Source organism: Ranitomeya imitator, chromosome 6 (genome assembly GCF_032444005.1).
Source record: "Ranitomeya imitator isolate aRanImi1 chromosome 6, aRanImi1.pri, whole genome shotgun sequence".
NCBI classification, from domain to species: domain Eukaryota; kingdom Metazoa; phylum Chordata; class Amphibia; order Anura; family Dendrobatidae; genus Ranitomeya; species Ranitomeya imitator.
Window position 1 is genome coordinate 457,880,203 of NC_091287.1, and position 13,608 is coordinate 457,893,810.

The window sequence follows — 13,608 nt, forward strand, 5'->3', positions numbered from 1 at the left end:
AAAGAGATCTGTTATGTTTATGGCACAAATATGACTTTCAGTAGTGAATGCTATATAAATGCCATGCGGCATTATTACATAAAATGTTATTATAACTTTATTTTTACAGTGTTATTTGTGCATTATAGCAAAACTGTACACATTCATCACGAAAGTTGTTCATCCTCCAAAATTTAGAATAATGGCAGCCAATGCAAGTATAACAAATAAAAGTGATATTTTAATAGAAAAGAACAGTTGGCATGTAACTAACAATTCAGATTAATAAAACAATTACCATAAAGAAAAGCTTATTATATTTATTGGCTCTTAGATAGCAGAGTCCTACAATTATAGTGCGGATAGGACCACCTGCTAAAAGCACCACTTATGTAGGAAACCAGTTATACCCCCCTTTGATTATTTGATGGAAATACATACTGAATATGTTAGTATTTTAAACATAATATTTACAAAAATATATAAAATATTTTTTTCCCTAAGATGGCGCTCCAACATGTTCTTTTACATCATGTAAAAATAAAGCTATGAACTATGGGGCAGGAGCAGATCTCAAGTTCTCTAACTTTTTGCCACGTTCCATAACACTTGCCGTTTCCCACAGCTTGCCAATGAAGAATTTGGTCCCTAAAACATAAAAAAAGCAAAAAATTGTCAGTGATGAAAAACACTAATGAACTGAGCTATCATTTCCCCTTTTTTTTTTCCTTAAAGGGGTTGTCTCATCTAAATCGATAAGTCTACAATCACTGTGTGGCTGTAGACCTCTGAATCCCCCAGCGCATGGACTTCTAAGCCTGGACCGGTATGGTATGTACGCGTTATACATACTCCTGGACAGGGCCCAGCTATAATGACACAGAGGGGATATACACAGCTCTGACGTCATTTTCTGTTGTCCAGCAGACGGCAGTGGTGAGAGGGGACGTGTCTACGACTTCTAAGAACTCTCTACATAGAAAAGTTCCAGACAGTCCACGACAGATGCCATAAAGTGTCATCCATCACCAAAAGAGCCCCATGAAAAAAATAACAGCAGCACTTACAGAATACAGTGACCTGGGGGTAGTGATCACCACCATGACAGGCGCTGCACTATTGTAATAGCATGGTGCGCCATTGTACACCATTTGTGTAGCATTACATATGTTCTTGTTTAGAAAATTTGAGTAGCATCAATTTGCAAAGCAACAGGGAAGTTGGCCATCTGGTATGGTCACCACCACGCTTGCGTCAACCGGAGGAGCAGATATGTGTGATGGCTGTCTCTGACCTAGGAGGTGACGGATAGATTTCTGTGGCCTCGTAGCTAGAGATGAGTGTGTGGGATCGGAATATCATGACTAGTGATGAGCGAGTATACTCGTTGCTTGGGATTTCCAGAGCACGCTCGGGTGTCCTCCGAGTATTTGTTAGTGTTTGGAGATTTAGTTTTCCTCGCCTCAGCTGAATGATTTACAGTTATTAGCCTTCTTGATTACATGTGGGGATTCCCTAGCAACCAGGCCACCCCCACATGTACTCAGCCTGGCTAGTAGCTGTAAATCATTCAGCTGAGGCAATGAAAACCAAATCTCCGAGCACTAAAAAATACTCGGAGATCACCTAAGCAACGAGTACACTCGCTCATCACTAATCATGACCTTTTAGCTTCAGTCGGTCGGCTACTGGTACATATCTATCCTGTCACAGAACTGATTCCCCGTACATCAAGTCAGCAGGCTCTTCTTTTTTTTTTTTTAACTCCAACATATAAGAATGGCCTCTCCGGGGACAAGCTTTACCTTTTTGTGTTCCAGGTACATTTGTTCAGCTGAGATGTACACAGAACTTATAAATTCTTACCTATTAGCGTCAGTGCCATCCCCATAGCAGCGATGGTTCCGGATATTCATTGCAGGTGGTTGGCAAGTCACACAGACAGTGTAGCCACCCCGGATGTACAGCATCCAGCGAGCATGTGGGCGATCCTCAGTCAAGCAGGCCGGAGAAAAGGATTCAATGCGGAACTCGACACAGTACCTGATGTGGAGATTAGAAGATGAGAATCTTCACCTAGGATTGTAGCCCTCCACCTTATTCATATATTAAAAGGTAGTGCAATGTGATCTGATAGAGTGCGCCATGAACCCTGTTATGACCCCAATGGCGAGGGTCTCAGAGGAACGTGGAAGTCTGCAAGATACAAAAATCCAGCTCATAGGGCAGTGGTAACTGGGTTGACCATATATCTACTCCTAACGCCAACACTAGAAGTAGCCGGGGGTCATACCTACGTTGATCCTAGATGACTCGCGCCAGCCGGAGAATCTAAATACCCCTAGTAGAGGAAAACAAAGACCTCTCTTGCCTCCAGAGAAAGGGACCCCAAAGCAGGATAGAAGCCCCCCACAAATAATAACGGTGAGGTAAGAGGAAATGACAAACACAGAAATGAACCAGGTTTAGCACAGAGAGGCCCGCTAACTAATAGCAGAATATAGAAAGGTAACTTATATGGTCAACAAAAAACCCTATCAAAAATCCACACTGGAAATTCAAGAACCCCCGAACCGTCTAACGGTCCGGGGGGAGAACACCAGCGCCCTAGAGCTTCCAGCAAAAGTCAGGATACAGATTAGGAACAAGCTGGACAAAAATACAAAACCAAAAACAAATAGCAAAAAGCAAAGTAAATGACTTAGCTGAATAACCGGACCAGGATCAGTAGACAAGAGCACAGCAGATTAGCTCTGATAACTACGTTGCCAGGCATAGAACTGAGTGTCCAGGGAGCTTATAAAGCAACGCCCCTAACTAACGACCCAGGTGCGGATAAAAGGAAAGACAGAAAAACCAGAGTCAAAAAACTAGTAACCACTAGAGGGAGCCAAAAAGCAAATTCACAACAGTACCCCCCCCTTAGTGAGGGGTCACCGAACCCTCACCACGACCACCAGGGCGATCAGGATGAGCGGCATGAAAGGCACGAACTAAATCGGCCGCATGAACATCAGAGGCGACCACCCAGGAATTATCCTCCTGACCATAGCCCTTCCACTTGACCAGGTACTGAAGTCTTCGCCTGGAGAGGCGAGAATCCAAGATCTTCTCCACCACGTACTCCAACTCGCCCTCAACCAACACCGGAGCAGGAGGCTCAGCAGAAGGAACTACAGGCACAACGTACCGCCGCAACAAGGACCTATGAAATACATTGTGAATAGCAAACGACACAGGAAGATCCAGACGAAAAGATACAGGATTAAGGATTTCCAATATCTTGTAAGGACCAATAAAACGAGGTTTAAATTTGGGAGAGGAGACCTTCATAGGAACAAAGCGGGAAGAAAGCCATACCAAATCCCCAACGCGTAGTCGGGGACCCACACCGCGGCGGCGGTTGGCAAAGCGCTGAGCCCTCTCCTGTGACAACTTCAAGTTGTCCACCACATGATTCCAGATCCGCTGCAACCTATCCACCACAGAATCCACCCCAGGACAGTCAGAAGACTCCACATGACCTGAAGAAAAGCGAGGATGGAAACCAGTGTTGCAGAAAAAAGGCGAAACCAAGGTGGCGGAACTAGCCCGATTATTAAGGGCAAACTCAGCCAACGGCAAGAATGTCACCCAATCGTCCTGATCAGCAGAGACAAAACACCTCAAATAAGCCTCCAAAGTCTGATTGGTTCGCTCCGTCTGTCCATTAGTCTGAGGATGGAAAGCAGAGGAAAACGACAAATCAATGCCCATCCTACTACAAAAGGATCGCCAGAACCTGGAAACGAACTGGGATCCTCTATCTGACACAATATTCTCAGGGATGCCGTGCAAACGAACCACGTTCTGGAAAAACACAGGAACCAGATCGGAAGAGGAAGGCAGCTTAGGCAAAGGAACCAAATGGACCATCTTGGAGAAGCGATCACATATCACCCAGATAACAGACATGCCCTGAGATAGCGGAAGATCAGAAATGAAATCCATGGAGATATGTGTCCAAGGTCTCTTCGGGACAGGCAAGGGCAAGAGCAACCCGCTGGCACGAGAACAGCAAGGCTTAGCTCTAGCACAAGTCCCACAGGACTGCACAAATGACCGCACATCCCTTGACAAAGAAGGCCACCAAAAGGACCTGGCCACCAGATCTCTGGTGCCAAAAATTCCCGGGTGACCTGCCAACACCGAGGAATGAACCTCGGAAATGACTCTGCTGGTCCACTTATCCGGAACAAACAGTCTGTCAGGTGGACAAGACTCAGGCCTATCAGCTTGAAATCTCTGCAACACACGTCGCAGATCCGGAGAAATAGCTGATAAGATAACTCCATCCTTAAGAATACCAACAGGATCAGCGACTCCAGGAGCATCAGGCACAAAGCTCCTAGAAAGAGCATCGGCCTTCACATTCTTTGAACCTGGTAAATACGAGACAACAAAATCAAAGCGGGAGAAAAACAATGACCAGCGGGCCTGTCTCGGATTAAGGCGTTTAGCAGACTCGAGATACATCAGATTTTTGTGATCAGTCAAGACCACCACACGATGCTTAGCACCCTCGAGCCAATGACGCCACTCCTCAAATGCCCACTTCATGGCCAACAACTCCCGATTGCCCACATCATAATTTCGCTCGGCAGGCGAAAACTTCCTAGAGAAAAAGGCACAAGGTTTCATAACAGAGCAACCAGGGCCTCTCTGCGACAAAACGGCCCCTGCTCCAATCTCCGAAGCATCCACCTCAACCTGAAAGGGAAGTGAGACATCGGGCTGGCACAAAACAGGCGCCGAAGTAAACCGGCGTTTCAACTCCTGGAAAGCCTCCACGGCAGCAGGAGCCCAGTTAGCTACATCGGAGCCCTTCTTGGTCATATCCGTCAAAGGTTTCACAACGCTAGAAAAATTAGCGATAAAACGACGGTAGAAGTTAGCGAAACCCAAGAACTTCTGAAGACTCTTAACTGACGAGGGCTGAGTCCAATCAAGAATAGCTCGGACCTTGACCGGGTCCATCTCCACAGCAGAAGGGGAAAAAATAAACCCCAAAAAGGGAACCTTCTGTACACCAAAGAGACACTTTGAGCCTTTGACAAACAAAGAATTTTCACGCAAAATTTTAAAGACCAACCTGACCTGCTCCACATGCGAGTCCCAATCATCAGAAAAAACCAAAATATCATCCAGATAAACGATCAAAAATTTATCCAGATACTTCCGGAAAATGTCATGCATAAAGGACTGAAAAACTGAAGGCGCATTGGAGAGCCCAAAAGGCATCACCAAGTACTCAAAATGACCTTCGGGCGTATTGAATGCGGTTTTCCATTCATCACCTTGCTTAATGCGCACAAGGTTGTACGCACCACGAAGGTCTATCTTGGTGAACCACTTGGCACCTTTAATTCGGGCAAACAAGTCAGACAACAGCGGCAGAGGATACTGAAATTTGACAGTGATCTTATTTAAAAGCCGATAATCAATACAAGGCCTCAAAGATCCGTCCTTTTTAGCCACAAAAAAGAATCCTGCACCAAGAGGGGAAGAAGACGGACGAATATGTCCTTTCTCCAAAGACTCCTTGATATACGAACGCATAGCGGTATGTTCAGGTACCGACAGATTAAAGAGTCTTCCCTTAGGAAATTTACTGCCTGGAATCAAATCTATAGCACAGTCACAGTCCCTATGAGGAGGCAATGCACTGGACCTGGACTCGCTAAAGACATCCTGATAATCAGACAAATACTCCGGAACTTCCGAAGGCGTAGAAGAAGCAATAGACACAGGCAGGATATCCCCATGAATACCACGACAGCCCCAACTAGAAACTGACATAGCCTTCCAGTCCAGGACGGGATTATGGGTCTGTAACCATGGCAGCCCTAAAACAACCAAATCATGCATTTTATGTAAAACAAGAAAACGTATCACCTCGCGGTGTTCAGGAGTCATGCACATGGTAACCTGTGTCCAATACTGCGGTTTATTTGCTGCCAATGGCGTAGCATCAATACCCCTAAGAGGAATAGGATTTTCTAATGGTTCAAGAGTAAAACCACAGCGCTTAGCAAATGACAGATCCATAAGACTCAGGGCAGCACCTGAATCTACAAACGCCATGACAGGATAAGACGACAGTGAGCAAATCAAAGTTACAGACAGAATAAATTTAGGTTGCAAATTTCCAGCGGTGACCGGACCAACAACCTTAGCTATACGTTTAGAGCATGCTGAGATAACATGTGTAGAATCACCACAGTAGTAGCACAAGCCATTCCGGCGTCTATGAATTTTCCGCTCATTTCTGGTCAGGATTCTATCACATTGCATTAAATCAGGTGTCTGTTCAGACAACACCATGAGGGAATTTGCGGTTTTTCTATCACATTGCACCGAATTAGGTGTCTGTTCAGACAACACCATGAGGGAATTTGCGGTCTTGCGCTCCCGCAATCGCCGGTCAATTTGAATAGCCAGTGCCATAGCATCATTCAGACCTGTGGGAATGGGAAAACCCACCATAACATCTTTAATGGCATCAGAAAGACCATTTCTAAAATTAGCGGCCAGTGCACAGTCGTTCCAATGTGTCAGCACGGACCATTTCCGAAATTTTTGGCAATACACTTCAGCCTCGTCCTGCCCCTGAGACATAGCCAGCAGGGCCTTTTCTGCCTGAATCTCAAGATTGGGTTCCTCATAAAGTAAACCGAGCGCCAGAAAAAACGCATCAATATCAGCCAATGCCGGATCTCCTGGCGCCAGCGAAAAAGCCCAATCTTGAGGGTCACCCCGTAAGAACGAAATAACAATTTTTACTTGCTGAGCGGAGTCTCCAGATGAACAGGGTCTCAGGGACAAAAACAATTTACAATTATTCTTGAAATTCCTAAACTTAAACCTGTCTCCGGAAAACAGTTCAGGAATCGGTATCTTAGGTTCTGACCCAGGACTTCTGATAACATAATCTTGTATGCCCTGCACACGAGTAGCCAGCTGGTCCACACTTGTAATCAAGGTCTGGACATTCATGTCTGCAGCAAGCATAAGCCACTCTGAGGTAAAGGGGATGAAGAAAAAAAAAAAAAAAAATGAGAGAGGAGAAAAAAAAAAACTCAGAATCTTCTTTCTTATAATCCCTCTTTTGCAATGCATTAAACATTTAATAAACGGCCTGGCAAACTGTTATGACCCCAATGGCGAGGGTCTCAGAGGAACGTGGAAGTCTGCAAGATACAAAAATCCAGCTCATAGGGCAGTGGTAACTGGGTTGACCATATATCTACTCCTAACGCCAACACTAGAAGTAGCCGGGGGTCATACCTACGTTGATCCTAGATGACTCGCGCCAGCCGGAGAATCTAAATACCCCTAGTAGAGGAAAACAAAGACCTCTCTTGCCTCCAGAGAAAGGGACCCCAAAGCAGGATAGAAGCCCCCCACAAATAATAACGGTGAGGTAAGAGGAAATGACAAACACAGAAATGAACCAGGTTTAGCACAGAGAGGCCCGCTAACTAATAGCAGAATATAGAAAGGTAACTTATATGGTCAACAAAAAACCCTATCAAAAATCCACACTGGAAATTCAAGAACCCCCGAACCGTCTAACGGTCCGGGGGGAGAACACCAGCGCCCTAGAGCTTCCAGCAAAAGTCAGGATACAGATTAGGAACAAGCTGGACAAAAATACAAAACCAAAAACAAATAGCAAAAAGCAAAGTAAATGACTTAGCTGAATAACCGGACCAGGATCAGTAGACAAGAGCACAGCAGATTAGCTCTGATAACTACGTTGCCAGGCATAGAACTGAGTGTCCAGGGAGCTTATAAAGCAACGCCCCTAACTAACGACCCAGGTGCGGATAAAAGGAAAGACAGAAAAACCAGAGTCAAAAAACTAGTAACCACTAGAGGGAGCCAAAAAGCAAATTCACAACAGAACCCCTTCCCGAATGGGCGATTTTCTTTTGCTATATTCTGAGAGCTGAAGCTGTGTGAGGGCTTGGTTTTTTGTGGCCCAAGCTGATGTTTTTATTGATATCACTACAGGGGTAGATATGATGTTTTGATCGCCTCTTACTACATTTTTTTTGTGTTGTTGCTGGGGCCAAAAAAAATTCTTTTAGATTCTTTAGTCATTTTGACGTTTACCGATCAAATTAATCTATTTTATGTTTGATAGATCAGATTTTTATGTACGCAGTGATACCAAATATGTTAATTTTTTATTTTCTTAATTTTTAATGAAGCAAAAGGGGATTTTTTTTTTCTTCATATTTTATAAAACTTATTTTTCATGAGTCCCCTTAGGGGACTTAAATCTCTGATCATCTGATAGCTTGTGCTATATACAGCAATACCACAGTACTGCTGTATTTTACTAAAATCACGGTCTACTATAAACACCAGCCACAGGCTATTTTTTATAGGAGTACCATCAGGACGGACACAAGGGTCTTCAGCAGACCCCTGGCCGTCATGACAACCCATTGACGCCCTGCGATTAAGTCATGGGCTTGTAGATGGGTGCATAGAATGACACAGAGGAATAACAAGGGGGTTCCATCATCCACTTAATTATGCAGAGTTAAACATGACTTTTAATGAGAAAAATTAAAATTATAAGAACAAAAACATGCCAAACTAAAATGGGCGAGAAGTGGAGGTAGACACGCGAGGAAAGAGGGTGGGAGATAAAAGGACACGGGTCTACGCGTTTCAAGCTGTAAAGCCCTTAGTCCTGACTCAAGCCTTATATGATAGAAACATTTATGCTGTTAATGGCTGATGCCTTTTGTATGGGTAGTTTCAACCACAGAGGTAACTGTAATATATGAGAATGAGGAGAATCTTATCTCATTTATTTATATACGTTGTGCTTTTTGTCGTAAAAGTGAATATATGAGAATATATAACATTAGATATCTCCATTCATCTGGTTTAATACTGTACCCAGAATCCTCTCTATGGGATCCCCAGTCTATGCTGATGACACACAGGTCTACCTCTCTGGACCAGATATCACCTCCCTACTAACTAAAATCCCACAATGTCTGTCCGCTATTTCATCCTTCTTCTCTGCTAGATTTCTAAAACTTAACATGGACAAAACAGAATTCATCATCTTTCCCCCATTTCACACGAATCTCCCATCAAACCTATCCATTAAAGTAAATGGCTGCTCACTCTTCCCAGTCCCACAAGCCCGCTGTCTCGGGGTAATCCTTGACTCTGATCTCTCCTTCAAACCACTTATCCAAGCCTCCCAGATCCGTACATTCCTCAACCAAGAATCTGCAAAAACCCTAGTCCATGCCCTCATCATCTCCCGTCTTGACTACTGCAACCTCCTGCTGTGTGGCCTCCCCTCTAACACTCTTGCGCCCAAGGCCGGACTGTCCATCTGGCAATTCTGGCAAACGCCAGAAATTCCCAAATTGCTGCCAAGGATGCAAGAAAGAAATTATAATGTTAAAAAAAAATGATAACATTTCTTGTGCTCATACAGACTAATTAATACATGTCACCATTTCACAAAACTAGTTGGTTACGGTACTTCATCTGTATTAAAAAACATACATCAAATAGCAATTTACACATATAAAATTGTTGTTTTAGTATGGTTATGTACAATGAACCAAATGAAACAGCTCCTATAATTCATTCAATATGCAGAATATAAATATATATATATATATATTTAATAAAAAATTATGAATAATGCCATATTATCCAAACAAATCTGTTATGATAGGCAATTCAGTATCACAATGGACATGGAGGTCAGAGCACATACAGTGATCTGACAATAACCCAAAATAATAGAACGAGCTCTGAGACGTGGGAACTCTGCAGACCGCAATCCCTGATCCTCTCCAAACACAACTAGAGGCAGCCGTGGATTGCGCCTAACGCTCCCTATGCAACTCGGCACAGCCTGAGAAACTAACTAGCCTGAAGATAGAAAAAACAAGCCTACCTTGCCTCAGAGAAATACCCCAAAGGAAAAGGCAGCCCCCCACATATAATGACTGTGAGTAAGATGAAAAGACAAACGTAGGGATGAAATAGATTCAGCAAAGTGAGGCCCGATATTCTAGACAGAACGAGGATAGGAAAGATAACTTTGCGGTGTACACAAAACTCTAAAGAAAACCACGCAAAGGGGCAAAAAGACCCTCCGTACCGAACTAACGGCACGGAGGTACACCCTTTGCGTCCCAGAGCTTCCAGCAAAACAAAATGGACAAGCTGGACAGAAAAAATAGCAACAAATAGCAAAGAAGCACTTAGCTATGCAGAACAGCAGGCCACAGGAATGATCCAGAGAAACACAAGTCCAACACTGGAACATTGACAGGAAGCATGAATCAAAGCATTAGGTGGGGTTAAGTAGAGAAGCACCTAACGACCTCACCAGATCACCTGAGGGAGGAAACTCAGAAGCAGCAGTACCAGTTTCCTCCACAAACGGAAGCTCCCAGAGAGAATCAGCCGAAGTACCACTTGTGACCACAGGAGGGAGCTCTGCCACAGAATTCACAACAGTACCCCCCCCCCCCTTGAGGAGGGGTCACCGAACCCTCACCAGAGCCCCCAGGCCGACCAGGATGAGCACATGAAAGGCATGAACAAGATCGGGAGCATGGACATCAGAGGCAAAAACCCAGGAATTATCCTCCTGAGCATAACCCTTCCATTTAACCAGATACTGGAGTTTCCGTCTTGAAACACGAGAATCCAAAATCTTCTCCACAATATACTCCAATTCCCCCTCCACCAAAACCGGGGCAGGAGGGTCAACAGATGGAACCATAGGTGCCACGTATCTCCGCAACAATGACCTATGGAAGACGTTATGTATGAAAAAAGAATCTGGGAGGGTCAGACGAAAAGACACAGGATTAATAACCTCAGAAATCCTATAAGGACCAATGAAACGAGGTTTAAACTTCGGAGAGGAAACCTTCATAGGAATATGACGAGAAGATAACCAAACCAGATCCCCAACACGAAGTCGGGGACCCACACGGCGTCTGCGATTAGCGAAACGTTGAGCCTTCTCCTGGGAAAAGGTCAAATTGTCCACTACATGAGTCCAAATCTGCTGCAACCTGTCCACCACAGTATCCACACCAGGACAGTCCGAAGACTCAACCTGTCCTGAAGAGAAACGAGGATGGAACCCAGAATTGCAGAAAAATGGCGAAACCAAGGTAGCCGAGCTGGCCCGATTATTAAGGGCGAACTCAGCCAAAGGCAAAAAGGACACCCAGTCATCCTGATCGGCAGAAACAAAGCATCTCAGATATGTTTCCAAGGTCTGATTGGTTCGTTCGGTCTGGCCATTAGTCTGAGGATGAAAAGCCGAGGAAAAAGACAAGTCAATGCCCATCCTACCACAAAAGGCTCGCCAAAACCTCGAAACAAACTGGGAACCTCTGTCAGAAACGATATTCTCTGGAATGCCATGCAAACGAACCACATGCTGGAAGAACAATGGCACCAAATCAGAGGAGGAAGGCAACTTGGACAAGAGTACCAGATGGACCATCTTAGAAAAGCGATCACAGACCACCCAAATGACTGACATCTTTTGAGAGACGGGAAGATCTGAAATAAAATCCATAGAGATATGTGTCCAAGGTCTCTTCGGGACCGGCAAGGGCAAAAGCAACCCACTGGCACGAGAACAGCAGGGCTTAGCCCGAGCACAAATCCCACAGGACTGCACAAAAGAACGCACATCCCGCGACAGAGATGGCCACCAAAAGGATCTAGCCACTAACTCTCTGGTACCAAAGATTCCAGGATGACCAGCCAACACCGAACAATGAACCTCAGAGATCACTTTATTTGTCCACCTATCCGGGACAAACAGTTTCTCCGCTGGACAACGATCAGGTTTATTAGCCTGAAATTTTTGCAGCACCCGCCGCAAATCAGGGGAGATGGCAGACACAATTACTCCTTCCTTGAGGATACCCGCCGGCTCAGATAAACCCGGAGAGTCGGGCACAAAACTCCTAGACAGAGCATCCGCCTTCACATTTTTAGAGCCCGGAAGGTACGAAATCACAAAGTCAAAACGGGCGAAAAACAGCGACCAACGAGCCTGTCTAGGATTCAAACGCTTAGCAGACTCGAGATAAGTCAAGTTCTTATGATCAGTCAATACCACCACGCGATGCTTAGCTCCTTCAAGCCAATGACGCCACTCCTCGAATGCCCACTTCATGGCCAGCAACTCTCGGTTGCCCACATCATAATTCCGCTCAGCAGGCGAAAACTTCCTGGAAAAAAAAGCGCATGGTTTCATCACTGAACAATCAGAACCTCTCTGCGACAAAACAGCCCCTGCTCCAATCTCAGAAGCATCAACCTCGACCTGAAACGGAAGAGAAACATCAGGTTGACACAACACAGGGGCAGAAGAAAAACGACGCTTCATAGTAACATAGTAACATAGTTAGTAAGGCCGAAAAAAGACATTTGTCCATCCAGTTCAGCCTATATTCCATCATAATAAATCCCCAGATCTACGTCCTTCTACAGAACCTAATAATTGTATGATACAATATTGTTCTGCTCCAGGAAGACATCCAGGCCTCTCTTGAACCCCTCGACTGAGTTCGCCATCACCACCTCCTCAGACAAGCAATTCCAGATTCTCACTGCCCTAACAGTAAAGAATCCTCTTCTAAGTTGGTGGAAAAACCTTCTCTCCTCCAGACGCAAAGAATGCCCCCTTGTGCCCGTCACCTTCCTTGGTATAAACAGATCCTCAGCAAGATATTTGTATTGTCCCCTTATATACTTATACATGGTTATTAGATCGCCCCTCAGTCGTCTTTTTTCTAGACTAAATAATCCTAATTTCGCTAATCTATCTGGGTATTGTAGTTCTCCCATCCCCTTTATTAATTTTGTTGCCCTCTTTTGTACTCTCTCTAGTTCCATTATATCCTTCCTGAGCACCGGTGCCCAAAACTGGACACAGAACTCCATGTGCGGTCTAACTAGGGATTTGTACAGAGGCAGTATAATGCTCTCATCATGTGTATCCAGACCTCTTTTAATGCACCCCATGATCCTGTTTGCCTTGGCAGCTGCTGCCTGGCACTGGCTGCTCCAGGTAAGTTTATTATTAACTAGGATCCCCAAGTCCTTCTCCCTGTCAGATTTACCCAGTGGTTTCCCGTTCAGTGTGTAATGGTGATATTGATTCCCTCTTCCCATGTGTATAACCTTACATTTATCATTGTTAAACCTCATCTGCCACCTTTCAGCCCAAGTTTCCAACTTATCCAGATCCATCTGTAGCAGAATACTATCTTCTCTTGTATTAACTGCTTTACATAGTTTTGTATCATCTGCAAATATCGATATTTGCTGCAACTCTTGAAAAGCTTCCACAGCAGCAGAAGACCAATTGACCAAATCAGCACCCTTCTTGGTCAAATCGGTCAATGGTTTGGCAATACTAGAAAAATTGCAGATGAAGCGACGATAAAAATTAGCAATGCCCAGGAACTTTTGCAGACTTTTCAGAGATGTCGGCTGAGTCCAATCATGGATGGCTTGGACCTTAACAGGATCCATCTCGATAGTAGAAGGGGAAAA

The 13,608-nt window shown here is 44.6% G+C and overlaps 1 protein-coding gene across 1 annotated transcript in view; it reads right to left on the bottom strand.

Annotated features, from left to right (window-relative positions):
* Positions 1–200: 200 nt before the first annotated feature.
* Positions 201–13,608, bottom strand: part of SBSPON (somatomedin B and thrombospondin type 1 domain containing) — a 41,891-nt gene continuing 28,483 nt past the window's right edge. The window contains exons 4-5 of the mRNA XM_069731480.1: positions 1,846–2,022; positions 201–627 (exon numbers count right to left, since the gene is read on the bottom strand). Coding sequence (XP_069587581.1) covers positions 510–627; positions 1,846–2,022 — 295 coding nt within the window. The 3' untranslated portion in view covers positions 201–509. The remainder of the gene's footprint in view (positions 628–1,845; positions 2,023–13,608) is intronic.